This window comes from Capricornis sumatraensis, chromosome 2 (assembly GCF_032405125.1).
Source record: "Capricornis sumatraensis isolate serow.1 chromosome 2, serow.2, whole genome shotgun sequence".
NCBI classification, from domain to species: Eukaryota; Metazoa; Chordata; class Mammalia; order Artiodactyla; family Bovidae; genus Capricornis; species Capricornis sumatraensis.
In genome coordinates, this window is record NC_091070.1 from 20,785,711 (window position 1) to 20,800,859 (window position 15,149).

The 15,149-nt window shown below is 41.0% G+C and overlaps 1 protein-coding gene across 1 annotated transcript; it reads right to left on the bottom strand.

The window, feature by feature from the left end:
• Window positions 1-14,624, bottom strand: ADAM21 (ADAM metallopeptidase domain 21). Its single transcript, XM_068966476.1, has 5 exons — window positions 14,579-14,624; window positions 14,319-14,463; window positions 13,611-13,716; window positions 2,995-3,043; window positions 1-2,234 (listed from the first exon to the last, which is right to left on the bottom strand). Exons 1-5 carry the CDS (start codon window positions 14,622-14,624, stop codon window positions 1-3), a joined length of 2,580 nt encoding a protein of 859 aa, XP_068822577.1.
• Between the last annotated feature and the right edge of the window lie 525 nt (window positions 14,625-15,149).

Genomic DNA, 15,149 nt, shown 5'->3' on the forward strand with positions numbered 1-15,149 from the left:
TTAACTGGGAGAGTGAGTCTTAGTCTTCTTGGGTCTAAAACATTTTTGAAGATGCATAAATACAGCAATTAAAGGCAAAAGCAAAACAAACAAACCAAGAGGGACAACTATTGGCAAGAAAACTCTTCTGACAGATGCTGGGCCACTGTCAACGCTACCTCCAGTGCCTCTGTGTAGGCAGTAGGGCGGGGACCACCCAGAGCTGCAGTGGCAGTGATGTCTGCTGTTGCATATCCCCTTCATGTTACAGGTGTCAGGCAAGCAGAACTGTGACAGAAGAGAGAGGCTGACACACTTCTTGCGTATGCAGATCTTTCCTGGACCACACATGGTGCCATCTTTCACTTCACCAACATCAGGTATACTCATCTCTAAGTGATAGTCTACACTCCAGCAGGTGACACCATTGATGTGAGTGTATTGCAAATCTGAGTGATCTCTCAGGTGGGGGATGTTCCCCACATTCTCACAATGAACTCTCCCACAAAAGCTATCTGAAATAGGGCATTTTAGGTATGCTGTGCCATTTACACCACAGTGGCCAAAACGGTTTCCCTGGGAGTTGATTTCTTTATAGCACCTCGGAGATGCGCTCTTTGCACCTTCACCAAAAATCTCCCTGCACTGTCCATCATGGCTGTTGCAGCTCTTCTGATAGCAAAAGGCACTGTCACTACAGGGAATCCCATCCTGCACATGGACATCTTCTGGGCACTGATGAGATGTCCCATTGCACCACTCTGGAAGGTCACATTCATTGATCTGAGGTCTACAGAGCTCCCCTGATGGCATGAACTTGCAGTCTTTGCAACAAAGCCCAAAAGCACAAGCAGCCCCAGGTCTTAGAGTGCAGTTCAACAGACAACAGGGATCTTGTTCACACTGCTTTATTGATCCACAGTCACACTGCTCTTCTCCTTCAATCACACCATTCCCACAGTGCTTCAGCATGAAGACTGCCCCTGGAATTGGCAGATTGTGCAGACATGATCCCTGGTTTAAAGTGGTCTTTGTAAATTCTGCATAGCTACAATTAGTGAATCTCTCTGCTGGCAACCTGATAGCATTCATGATGCAAGCAGTTTGTCCACACACACAGAATTCTTCATCATGCTGCATACCCAGAGTATGACCTAACTCATGAGCTACAGTGAGAGCAAAAACAGACCAGGGGTCTCCTTTGAAATTATTAACTCCACAGTCGAGAGGAGGGTGACATATTCCTGCCACATAGGCTATACCGAGGACACTTATAAGTGAATTTTCAATGAAAATATGTGCAGCATCACACTGTAGCTGGGAAAGACTGATTTGTTTCCACTGAGAGAAGTCCTCCAGAACCTGTTCTATGCTTATCAGTGGGAAAACATTTCCATGATTCCAAATCTCAATCCCCATCAAAATCACATAGGTACCCAACTGCTGATAAATGGAATCCACTATGTTGACAACAACAAAAACATTCTCTTGCACCTTTGAGAAATTACTTTGAGAATAAATGAAGAAATTGTGATCTACCACCACAACCAGCTCCAGAAACCACAAATGGGCCCACCGGTTATAAGCAGAATTTTGTTTCAGAGTTAATTTCTCAGCCTCTTCGAATTCCAGCTGCTGGTGTGCTGCTTTATTTGTTAAGCCACATCTCATAGGTGACAACTGTGTCTCTTTAGTGTTTATCGTATATACCAGGTGTTCAAATGTAGTAGAGTTCCTGATGGGCTTGATTTCATAGGTAAAGTCATTTATCCGCAGCATTCCTTGAAAGCCCCCAGCACAAGTACTGAGGGCAACAAGGGACTGGGGGACCCCATCCACATAACCATGATAATAGCAGTCATTAGGAACAAAAGGCTGATCCTGCTGAAGGGCGCGCTGGTCCGTGTAGGTGAACACTGGGAGGGGTTTGGAAATCAAGATCTTCTTAGCTCTTATGCAGACAACATGTCTCTGACCCCCAAACTGCAGGCTGTAGGAGAGCCAACCTGGAGCAGTTGGACCTCTGCCCCCGTTGGTAACCTTCAAGGGAATCACCACATCTGGGGAGTTGAGGCTTTGCGAGCGCCTTTCCTGGGAGAGACCAGAACAGAACAGAGACACCTCAAGCCAGAGCAGTCCCACAACCTGCCTGGACACTCTCGCCTCACCAGTCACCATGATGGAGCAGCCACTATGGAGCCATCTGTCCAGAGAAGAACTTATCAGGCACTGCTGATCTGGTTCCTCCCTCTGAGCTGAACTTTAAGGATCTGTGTCCTGTGAGAGTGTGACCATCAGAGCGGGCAGTGCTGAAAAGTGAAAATAAAAAGAAGGGTGGGGGATGGTGGTGGGATTGGGTAAGGAAAATAGGAGAAAGAATTTGAATGTGTCAAGAGTGATTAATGCAGCAGAACGCTTTGGATATGCTTTCAATAACTGGGGATGTAAAGTTAGAGGGGACAAAGATAAAATAATATTGGCCCTATCGATAGTGGATAGTTGTTGGAACCGGATGCTAGGCACTTGGGTCTTCATTATACAATTATCTCAAACACATATAGGTGGTATAAAAATCTCCTCAATATAATGTTAAAGCAAAACTAAAGAAACGTCAGAGTACAGTGACATTGTATCTCAATTTGTCCAAAACTGTGTTGGTTTGTGCCTGTTGCCCTTGCATAACTCTTGTTACTTTCTCCTGTCAAAACTGGAGAGGTCAGAGACCATCACAATCCTTATGTCAATTTGCATCCGTCTTATGATTTACTTTAGACTATTTATCTCAAGTTATTTGCTTGTCTCCTTGTGATATTCTCCTTCACTCATTGAGTCAGTGCAAGGTTTATGATTTTAACTCATTTTAATATCCCCTATATACTAGGACCTAGTATAGTCCTCCATACGGTGAAAAATGGAAACAGTGGGTGGTGAAGTACTTGGGTTATAGATGAATGCCACTTAAAATGTATTAATATACATATTCATAATTTTTATAAGAGAAAAAATCATAAATACTGACATCTTCTAAAGGAACGAGGAAAACAAGGTTGTTCTCCCCGGTTACCTGTAGGGGAATATGAAATACAAGAGGAAATAACTTCAGAAGGGATAATAAGAATTCATGAAATTTAAAAGTCTGAGAAAAGGAATTCTGTCTTCCAGGGGCAAAGGCATCAGAGTGCCTGGTATTTTAGGACTGCAGGGGAAAATTCCCAATGTCTGCTAAAATGTATTTACCAACAGTTTTTGAAAGTGAAGAATTTCTGTATTACCTGGCATACAATCTGCCTGGCAACATTCATTAATTTCTTTAATTTATGTCTGGAGCATACAAAATATAGGACATTGTGCTAGATACTAGGGAAATAAGATTAAAATACAGTGCATTAAGCAGATGATCAATTTAGTGCAGAAATATGTGGCAGGAGCAAGAATAACTTCAGAAGGCTCTATAACACTGTATTCAATATTTTATATATTATGTGCCCTTTTCTATGACTGAGGAGAGTGTCCATAGACATCATCATAGTCTCAGTTAAGTGACAAAAAAGAGGCTAAGAATCACTGAACCTGTGGAAAAAAGACAAATAATCAGATTATTATACTAGGATCTGAATCACACTAATCTGAGTAATAAAGTTAATGATTCAGGGACCCTCACTGTATAGACCTCCATAAACCCCTAGGAGGTGCTTAGTAATGTCATCCATGTAAGAGTGTTCAAAATTAGTTACTACACAAGAAAATTTGAAGTGCCCTGAAATAAAATGGTTCATATATTAAAGACTTGATAAATGTCTCTTGAAATTCAATAACTTAGGTAATTTTTATTGTTTTACCAGGAACAAGTTGTAAAGCTGAATTTTTCTAAATATCAATAATAAAAAATAAATTTTGGTTGAATATACTAGGGACAGGCAATTACTTTCATTTCTCTCCAGAGAAAATATAACAAAATAATACTCATGAGGGAGGCAGATAAAGAGGAAGTAATTATAAAACTGTAGGGAAACATAGAAGTGTGTTAGGAAGTTAACAGAAGCAGAAGATATTGAGAAGAGGTGGCAAGAATACACAGAAGAACTGTACAAAAAAGATCTTCAAGACCCAGATAATCATGATGATGTGATCACTAATCTAGAACCAGACATCTTGGAATGTGAAGTCAAGTGGGCCTTAGAAAGCATCACTACGAACAAAGCTAGTGGAGGTGATGGAATTCCAGTTGAGCTGTTTCAAATCCTGAAAGATGATGCTGTGAAAGTGCTGCACTCAATATGCCAGCAAATTTGGAAAACTCAGCAGTGGCCACAGGACTGGAAAAGGTCAGTTTTCATTCCAATTCCAAAGAAAGGCAATGCCAAAGAATGCTCAAACTACCGCACAATTGCACTCATCTCACATGCTAGTAAAGTAATGCTCAAAGTTCTCCAAGCCAGGTTTCAGCAATACGTGAACCATGAACTCCCTGACGTTCAAGCTGGCTTTAGAAAAGGCAGAGGAACCAGAGATCAAATTGCCAACATCCGCTGGATCATGGAAAAAACAAGAGAGTTCCAGAAAAACATCTATTTCTGCTTTATTGACTATGCTAAAGCCTTTGACTGTGTGGATCACAAGAAACTGTGGAAAATTCTGAAAGAGATGGGAATACCAGACCACCTGACCTGCCTTTTGAGAAATCTGTATGCAGGTCAGGAAGCAAGAGTCAGAACTGGACATGGAACAACAGACTGGTTCCAAATAGGAAAAGGAGTACGTCAAGGCTGTATATTGTCACCCTGCTTATTTAACTTCTATGCAGAGTACATCATGAGAAACGCTGGACTGGAAGAAACACAAGCTGGAATCAAGATTGCTGGGAGAAATATCAATAACCTCAGATATGCAGATGACACCACCCTTATGGCAGAAAGTGAAGAGGAGCTAAAAAGCCTCTTGATGAAGAGGAGAGCAAAAAAGTTGGCCTAAAGCTCAACATTCAGAAAATGAAGGTCATGGCATCCGGTCCCATCACTTCATGGGAAATAGATGGGGAAACAGTGAAACAGTGTCAGACTTTATTTTTTGGGGCTCCAGAATCACTGCAGATGGTGACTGCAGCCATGAAATTAAAAGACGCTTACTCCTTGGAAGAAAAGTTATGACCAACCTAGATAGCATATTCAAAAGCAGAGACATTACTTTGCCGACTAAGGTCCGTCTAGTCAAGGCTATGGTTTTGCCTGTGGTCATGTATGGATGTGAGTTGGACTGTGAAGAAAGCTAAGTGCCGAAGAATTGATGCTTTTGAACTGTGGTGTTGGAGAAGACTCTTGAGTCCCTTGGACTGCAAGGAGATCCAACCAGTCCATTCTGAAGATCAACCCTGGGATTTCTTTGGAAGGAATGATGCTAAAGCTGAAACTCCAGTACTTTGGCCACCTCATGTGAAGAGTTGACTCATTGGAAAAGACTCTGATGCTGGGATGGCTTGGGGGCAGGAGCAGAAGGGGACGACCGAGGATGAGATGGCTGGATGGCATCACGGACTCGATGGATGTGAGTCTGAGTGAACTCTGGGAGATGGTGATGAACAGGGAGGCCTGGCCTGCTGCGATTCATGGGATCGCAAAGAGTCGGACACGACTGAGCGACTGAACTGAACTGAGGGAAACATAGAAGTGTGTTAGGAAGTTAATGCAATTATTGGGTTTTTGAATATTTTTGTGATGCTTATGGTTATTTTCAAACTTTCAAAAGTTATTGTTTGTTGTGATTTCTTCCCATGCTAAATAAATGTTCACTTTTATCCTTATTGTAATTGTCTATTCTTTTTCTTAAAGTGGCCTCTCCTCTTGTAGATGCTTCAGGCTCAAAAATCTGATTTCGTCCATGACTGTGATAAATGTACTGCCAAGGTAAGTTCAATTTCTTATGAAGAGCAACCAAGTCAAGCTAATCTAAGAAGCCTTTCATAGCTGGTATGAAAATGAAGATGCCTGACTCAGTACCAGTCATCTCCTGGATTCTAAATCCATTCCTAGGCAATACTTCTTTTACTTTAATTCGAATTCCTCTATATCATCCCTACATACAACTTCCCCTATTACTTCTGCAGTTTTCATTTGTTGAAAAAGACAGGCAGACAGACAGACAGAGACAACCAAAATCAACCCTCCCCTCTTCACAAAGCTCCCTACATATACTTACCTGCTTAAACTTCCTCAAGTTTACTGCTTGCCCTAAAACTCACTCTAGAGAAACCCATATTATAGAAGTCATATGTCTTTATGGTCCATAGGCTGGGTTCCTGTTGCCCACAGCTCACCAAGTCAAATCCAAACCATTTATCCAACTGCTTCCAACTACAGTAAGTTTTAACCTTTCTTTCTCACTCTGCCATCAACCAGCCCCTATCATTCTTGCACAAACTTCAAAGACTTTGACACCTGACTGATAGAATTATTCACCATCAAAAACCCTACTTTCATCATAACTAATGCTAGCAAGCATATAGACAACCCATCTGAAAACCAGGAGGATTTTTCAATGTGTTTTTTTGTTTTTGTATTTGTTATTTAAGTCAAGCTTTTTATTTATTTATTTTAATATTCCGTTTGGTTTATTTAATGTCAGTACATTTCTAAGTTATGCAAATTGTACATTTTAACACCGACTTGATTTTTTTTTAACTCAGTGTATTTTTTTTTTAATTTTTATTTTTACTTTATTTTACTTTACAGTACTGTATTGGTTTTGCCATACATTGACATGAATCTGCCACGGGTGTACATGAGTTCCCAATCCTGAACCCCCCTCCCACCTCCCACCCCATATCATCTGTCTGGATCATCCCCGTGCACCAGCCCCAAGCATCGTGTATCCTGTATCGAACATAGACTGGCGATTCATTTCTTACCTGATAGTATACATGTTTCAGTGCCATTCTCCCAAATCATCCCACCCTCTCCCTCTCCCTCAGAGTCCAAAAGTCCGTTCTATACATCTGTGTCTCTTTTGCTGTCTCACATACAGGGTTATCATTACCATCTTTCTAAATTCCATATATATGTGTTAGTATACTGTATTGGTGTTTTTCTTTCTGGCTTACTTCACTCTGTATAATCGGCTCCAGTTTCATCCATCTCATTAGAACTGATTCAAATGTATTCTTTTTAATGGCTGAGTAATACTCCATTGTGTATATGTACCACAGCTTTCTTATCCATTCATCTGCTGATGGATATCTAGGTTGTTTCCATGTCCTGGCTATTATAAACAGTGCTGCAGTGAACTGGATTAAAGATCTAAACATAAGACCAGAAACTATAAAACTCCTAGAGGAGAACATAGGCAAAACACTCTCCGACATAAATCACAGCAGGATCCTCTATGATCCACCTCCCAGAATACTGGAAATAAAAGCAAAAATAAACAAATGGGATCTAATTAAAATTAAGTCAGGCTTTTTAAATTGAAGTAGAGTTGATTTACAACATTGTGTTAGTTTCAGGTGTACAGCAAAATGATTTAGATAGATAGATAGATATTTAAGATTATTTTCTTATTTTCCATTGTAGTTTACTAGTGGATATTGAATATAGTTCCCTATACTATACACTAGATCATTGTTGCTTATCTATTTTATGTTAGTAGTTTGTATCTATTAATCCCATATTCCTGATTTATCCTTCTCCACTTTCATTCCCTTTTGGTAACCATAAGTTTGTTTACTATCTCTGTGAGTCTGTTTACATTTTGTACATAGATTGGTTTATTCTGTTTTTTAGATTCCACTTACAAGTAATACCATACGGTATTTATCTGTCTGCTTTACTTCACTAAATATAATATTCTCTAGGTTTATCCGTGTTGCTACAAATGGCAATATTTCATTCTTTTTATGCTTGAGTGGTGTTCCATTGTGCGTGGGTGTACACGCACGCACACACACATGCATATATATATATATATATATATATATATATATATATATATATATATATATATATATATGACATCCTCTTAAGCCAGCCATCTGTTGATGGGTCCTCAGGTTGCTTCCATGTCTTATCTATGGTAAATACTGCTGCTATGAACATTGGGGTGCATGTATCTTTTTGAATTGGTGTTTCTGGATACATACTTAGGAGTGGGATTGCAGGATAACTTGGTAGTTCTATTTTTAGTTTCTTTTTTTTTTTTTTAAAGAAACAGCATACTGTTTTCCGTAGTGGCTGAACCACTTTACATTCCCACCAACAGTATAGGAGTGTTCCCTTTTCTTCACAGCCTCTCCAGCATTTTTTTATCTGTAGACTTTTTGATAATAACCATTCTGACTGGTGTGAAGTGATACTTCATTGTGGTTTTCATTTGTATTTCTCTATACTTTGCAAGGCTGTATGTTGTCACCCTGCTTATTTAACTTAGATGCAGAGTACATCATGCAAAATGCCAGGCTGGATGAATCACAAGCTGGAATCAACATTGCCTGGAGAAACAACCTCAGATATGCAGATGATACCACTCTAATGGCAGAAAGCAAAGAGGAGCTAAAGAACCTGTTGATGAGGTCCATCTAGTCAAAGCTATGGCTTTTCCAGTAGTCATGTATGGATGTGAGAGTTGGACTATAAAGAAAACTGAGCACCGAAGAACTGATACTTTTGAACTGTGGTGTTGGAGGAGACTCTTGAGAGTCCCTTGGACTGCAAGATCCAACCAGTCCATCCTAAAAGAAATCAGTCCTGAATATTCATTGGAAGGACTGATGTTGAAGCTGAAAATCCAATATTTTGGCCACCTGATGTGAAAAACTGACTCACTGGAGAAGACTCTGATGCTGGGAAAGATTGATGGCAGGAGGAGAAGGGGATGACAGAGGATGAGATGGTTGGATGGCATCTCTGACTCAATGGACATGAGTTTGAGTAAACTCTGGAAGTTGCTGATTGACAGGGAGACCTGGCATGCTGCAGTCCATGGAGTCTCAAACAGTTGGACATGACTGAGTGAGCTGAGCTGACTAGGTTGGTCTTAGCTTTTCTTCCAAGGAGCAAGCGTCTTTTAATTTCATGACTGCAGTCACCGTCCCCAGTGATCTTGGAGCCCCCCAAAATAAAGTCTGTCACTGTTTCCATTGTTTCCCATCTGTTTACCATCAAGTGATGGGACTAGATACCATGATCTTAGGTTTTTGAATGTTGAGTTTGAAGTCAGCTTTATCACTCTTTTCTTTCACTTGCATCAAGAGGCTCTTTAGTTCCAAGTGTGGTGTCATCTGCATATCTGAGGTTATTGATATTTCTCCCAGCAATCTTGATTCCAGCTTGTACTTCATCCAGCCTGGCATTATGCATGATGTACTCTGCATGTAAGTAAAATAAGCAAGGTGGCAATATACAGCCTTGACATATTCTTTTCCGTTTGGAACCAGTCTGTTGTTCTATGTCTGGTTCTAACTGTTGCTTCTTGACCTGCATACAGGTTTTTCAGGAGGCAGGTCAGGTGGTCTGGTATTCCCATCTCTTTAAAAATTTTCCAGTTTCTTGTGATCCACACAGTCAAAGGCTTTGGCATAGTCAATAAAGCAGAAATAGATGTTTTTCTGGAACTCTCTTGCTTTTTCGATGATCCAGTGGATGTTTGCAATTTGATCTCTGGTTCCTCTGCCTTTTCTAAATCCAGCTTGAACATCTGAAAGTTCACGGTTCATGTACTGTTGAAGCCTGGCTTGGAGAATTTTGAGCATTACTTTACTAGCGTGTGGAATGAGTGCAATTGTGAGGTAGTTTGAGCATTCTTTGGCATTGCCTTTCTTTTGGATTGGAATGAAAACTTACCTTTTCCAGTCCTGTGGCCACTGCTGAGTTTTCTACATTTGCTGGCATATTGAGTGCAGCACTTTCACAGCATCATCTTTTAGGATTTGAAATAGATCAGCTGGAATTCCATCATCTCCACTAGCTTTGTTGGTAGTGATGCTTCAAACGATGTCATAGATTGCTTTTGTTTTGTTTTCTTTCTGTCTGCTGTTCTGATTGGGTGATTTCCATTATTCTATCTTCCAGATCACTTATGTGTTTTTATCACTTAATCTGCTATTTATTTATTTTAGACATTGAATTATCTGTTTTGTTAAATTTTAAGAGTTTGAGCAAATATCAGTTTGAATCAAGGGTCATTGGATTAATATTTTTTATTTTTATATAATTTTAAAAGGTTACTTTTCATTTAATGTTATTGTAAAATATTGGCTATATTCCCCGGGTTGTACAAGGCATCTTTGAACCTGTCTTACACTGAATAGTTTGTACTTCACACATCCTTGTTCCTATAAATCCCTCCTTCCCATCCAACACTCATAAGCACCCATTTGTTCTCTATATCTGTGAGTCTGTTTATTTTATAGTAACTAGTTTGGTGTTTTCTTAGATTCCACTTACAAGTGATATCATGCAATATATATCTTTCTCTTTCTGATTGACTTCACATAGCGTAAAGCACTCAAAGTCCATGCATGTTGCTGCAAATGGCAAAATTTCACTCTTTTTTTACACTTGAGTGATATTACATTATATGTATATAGCACATCTTCTTTATCCATTCATCTGTCAGTGGACACTTCTATTGTTTCCATGTGCTGCTATTAACAATAGAGTGCATGTATCTTTTCGAATTAATGGTTGTGGTTTTTTAAGGTATACACCCAGGAGTACATTCCTGGGTCATATGGAAGTTCTATTTTTTAGTTTTTGAGAAACCTTCATACTGTTTTCATAGTAGTTGCACGAATTTACATTCCTACCAACAGTGTATGAAGGTTCCCTTTTATCCACATGCTCACCAAGATTAGTTATTTGTCTTCTGTTGATGATAGCTGGTCAAACTAGTGTGATGTCACTGTGGTTTTGATTTGCATTTCTCTAATCATTATCAATGTTGAGCATCTTTTCATGTGCCTGTGGCCATCTGCCTTTTCTCTTTGGAAATATGTCTGTTTAGTGCTCTGCCCATTTTTAAATTGTTTATTTCTTTGATGTTGAGTTGTATGAGTTGTTTATATACTTTGGATATTAATCCCTTATTGGTCATATCATTTGCAAATATTGTCACCTATTCAGTATTTTTTCTTTTTGGTTTTGCTTGATTTAATTTTTATTTTATAATAGGGTATAGTTGATATACAAGGCTGTGTTAGTTATAGATGTATAGCAAAGCGATTCATTTATATATATATATATATATATATACCTGTATCCATTCTTTTTCAGATTCTTTTCCCATATAGGTTATTACAGAAGATTTAGTAGAGTTTCCTGTACTATACAATAGGTCCTTTTAGTTGTCTATTCTATATAGTAAATGAAAGTGAAGGTTACTCAGTTGTGTCTGACTCTCTGGGACTCCATGGACTATACAGTCAATGGAATTCTCCAGGCCAGAATACTGGAGTGGGTATCCTTTCTCTTTTCCAGGGGATCTTCTCAACCCAGGGATTGAACCCAGGTCTCCCACATTGCAGGTGGATTCTTTACCAGCTGAGCCACAAGGGAAGCCCAAGAATCCACAAGAATTCTCCAGTGGATCTTCCTGACCCAGGAATCAAATTGGGGTCTCCTTCATTGCAGATGGATTCTTTACCAACTGAGCTATGAGGGAAACCCTTATATATAATAGCGTATATATATATATTAATCCCAAACTCTTAATTTACAGCCCTGCCATGTTTTCTCTTTGATAACTATAAGTTTGTTTTCAAAGTCTGTGAGTCTATTTCTGTTTTGTAAATGAGTTCATTTTAACTACTTTTTAGATTCCACATACAAGTGATATTATACGATTTTTGTCTTTACTCTATCTGACTTACTTCACTTAGTATGATAATCTCTAGGTCCATCTATGTTGCTGCAAATGGCATTGCTTCATTCTTTTTTATGGCCGAGTAATATCCCATTGTGTATATATATATACTACATCTTCTTTACCCACATCTCTCTTGATGAACATTTAGGCTACTTCCATGTCTTGGCTATTGTAAATAGTGCTGCAATGAACACTGAAGTGCATGTGTCTTTTCAAATTAGGGTTTTTTCCCAAAATATATGCCCAGGAATGGGCTTGCTGGATCATACATAGCTCTATTTTTAGTTTTTTAATGAACTCTGTACTGTTCTCCATAGTGTCTGTACCAATGTACATTTCTACCAACAGTGTAGGAGGATTCCCTTTTCTCTACACTGTCTCCAGCATTTACGGTTTGTAGATTTTTTTGATGATAACCATTGTGACCAGTGTGAAATTACACCTCATTGTAGTTTTGAGTTTTATTTCTCTAATAATTATTGATGTTTAGCATTTTTTCAGGGCTTCCCTTGTGGCTCAGGTGGTAAAGAATCCTCTTGCAGCGTGGGAGACTGGGTTCGACCCATGGGTTGGGAAGATTTGCCAGAGAAGGGAAAGGCCACCCACTCCAGTATTCTGGCCTGGAGAATTCCATACATGGGGTCACAAAGAGTCAGACATGACGGAGGGACTTTCACTTTTAGCATCATTTCATATGCTTTTTAGCCATTTGTATGTCTTCTTTAGAGAAGTATTTGTTTAGATCTTCCATTCATTTTTTATTGTTACTTTTTTTTATATTGAGCTGCCCTGAAGAAAAGTTATGACCAATCTAGATAACATATTCAAAAGCAGAGACATTACTTTGCCAACTAAGGTCCGTCTAGTCAAGGCTGTGGTTTTTTCTGTGGTCATGTATGGATGTGAGAGTTGGACTGTGAAGAAGGCTGAGCGCCGAAGAATTGATGCTTTTGAACTGTGGTGTTGGAGAAGACTCTTGAGAGTCCCTTGGACTGCAAGGAGATCCAACCAATCCATTCTGAAGGAGATCAGCCCTGAGATTTCTTTGGAAGGACTGATGTAGAAGCTGAAACTCCAGTACTTTGGCCAATTCATGCGAAGAGTTGACTCACTGGAAAATACTTTGATGCTGGTAGGGGTTGGGGGCAGGAGGAGAAGGGGGCGACAGAGGATGAGATGGCTGGATGGCATCACTGACTTGATGGACATGAATCTGAGTGAACTCCAGGAGTTGGTGATGGACAGGGAGGCCTGGCGTGCTGCAATTCATGGGGTCGCGAAGAGTCGGACACTACTGAGCGACTGAACTGAACTGAACTGAACTGAGGCTGAACAAACAACCTATGTCTTATTCTGCTCATCTTGAGAGCAGGGCATAGGAAAACTCTTCAAAGTATCTTTGTCATAATCCTTGTCCTCATTATTTCTAGGACCTCATAGACCCAAACTCCTAAAAGAACATTGTTAGGCAGGGTGGTCGGCTCAATGAGGTGCATAACAGCACCGGGGACCTGAGTCATGTTTCCTGTTTTCTTGAAGAACATTCCTTAACCAAATAAGGAAAGATTTCTATATGCGATAGCATAAGGAAGGCGTTGCATGAGCTCATTCTGCCTGTCCAATCAGGTATCGCCAAGTACCCTGTAACTGAGACAAACAGCTGACTGTATATAAACCGCCATACTGCTTTGTTCGGGGCTCTCATCTGATTCTGCTGTGTCGAATGAGGCTTGAGCCCTAGCACGCTAGAAATAAAAATTCCCTTCTTGCCTTTGCATTACCACGGTGGACTTGTTCACTCTCTCGGTTGGTTTGGAGATACGGGCTCGGTGCATAACATTTGGGGGCTCGTCCGGGATCTCTGGCCTACCGGGGAGGACAACTCTCCTGGTAGAAGGGAATAATCTTGTTAGGAGTTGAGAGCTCTGAGCACCGGTGCTAGCAGTGCAGAGGCCTAGATTAAGTCTGGGGCCCAGTATCGTAGTGGGGAGGCATCTAGGTGTAAGGTGAAGAGGCAAGCCCAGCGTAAGGCTGGGTCCCTGGTAGCAAACCGGGAGGGCAGCTGGCACTGAGGATGTCCTGACGGTAAGACACTTGCAAGTAGAGAAGGGGTCTCTAGTGCTATAAAGGAGACTGAAAGTAATATTGAGAGTTGAAATCTGTTTGTTGTGTCATTTTTGTGACTCTGTGTGCTGGCACTGTCTGTGTGAGTCTTGTTGTCATTGTCCGTGTTCTCTGTACCCATGGGGCAATCTACTTCTACTCTGCTGTCTCTGATGACTGACCATTTTTCTGATTTTAAGTCTAGAGCTCAGAATCTTTCGTTACTGGTAAAGAAGAGCAAACTGGTGACTTTCTGTTCCGCCAAGTGGCCCACCTTTGACGTCGGATGGCCACAAGAGGGAACCTTCAATCCCCAAATTATCCAGGCAGTTAAAGAGAGGGTGCTTACCCCTAGTCCTGCCGGGCACCCAGACCAGACTCCCTACATTCTGGTCTGGCAGGATCTAGTGAGAAACCCGCCGGAATGGCTTAAACCCTTTGTTCTCACTCCTTCTAAACCTCCTAAACCTCCCCGTCCCTCTTCCCCAACTCCAACCTCGCTAAACCCACAGGTGCTAGTCATGAAAGCTTCTGAAGAAAAAGAAGAAAAACAGGACGAAAAACGACCTAAGCCGGTGTTCCAGGAATCTTCTTCTCTGTATCCTAATCTGATTGACCTGGAAACTGAGTTGTTCCCACCCTGTACGCGGATCCACATCCGCCCTTGCTTCCACAGGTTCCACAAGTTTCATCGGGAGAAGCCCGGAGGAGGGCCGAGCCCTCAGCTCCTCCTAGAGAAGGGGGCCCCGCCCAGGGAACTCGGGGAAGAGCAAGGGAAATGGCCAGCGCAGCGGAAGAAGAAGGCCCGGAAATTCCCTCCTCCACTGTTCACGCGTTTCCGGTCCGGGCGGGGCCAGCCAGAGAGGGCGGGGAACGGACATATCAGTATTGGCCCTTTTCCACTAGTGATTTGTACAATTGGAAGACTCAGACTCCCTCCTTCTCTGAGAAACCGCAGGGTCTTATTGATCTTTTAGAATCTATCCTCTTTACTCACAATCCCACTTGGGATGATTGTCAGCAACTGTTACAGGTGCTTTTCACTACAGAAGAGCGTGAACGGATCCTGTCAGAAGCCTGGAAAAATGTGCCAGGGGTGGATGGGAGGCCCACCATACAGCCTCACCTCATTGAAGAGGGGTTCCCCTTGGTGCGACCCAACTGGGACTTCGAATGCGCTGAAGGTAGGGAGCGTCTCCGAGTGTACCGTCAGACTC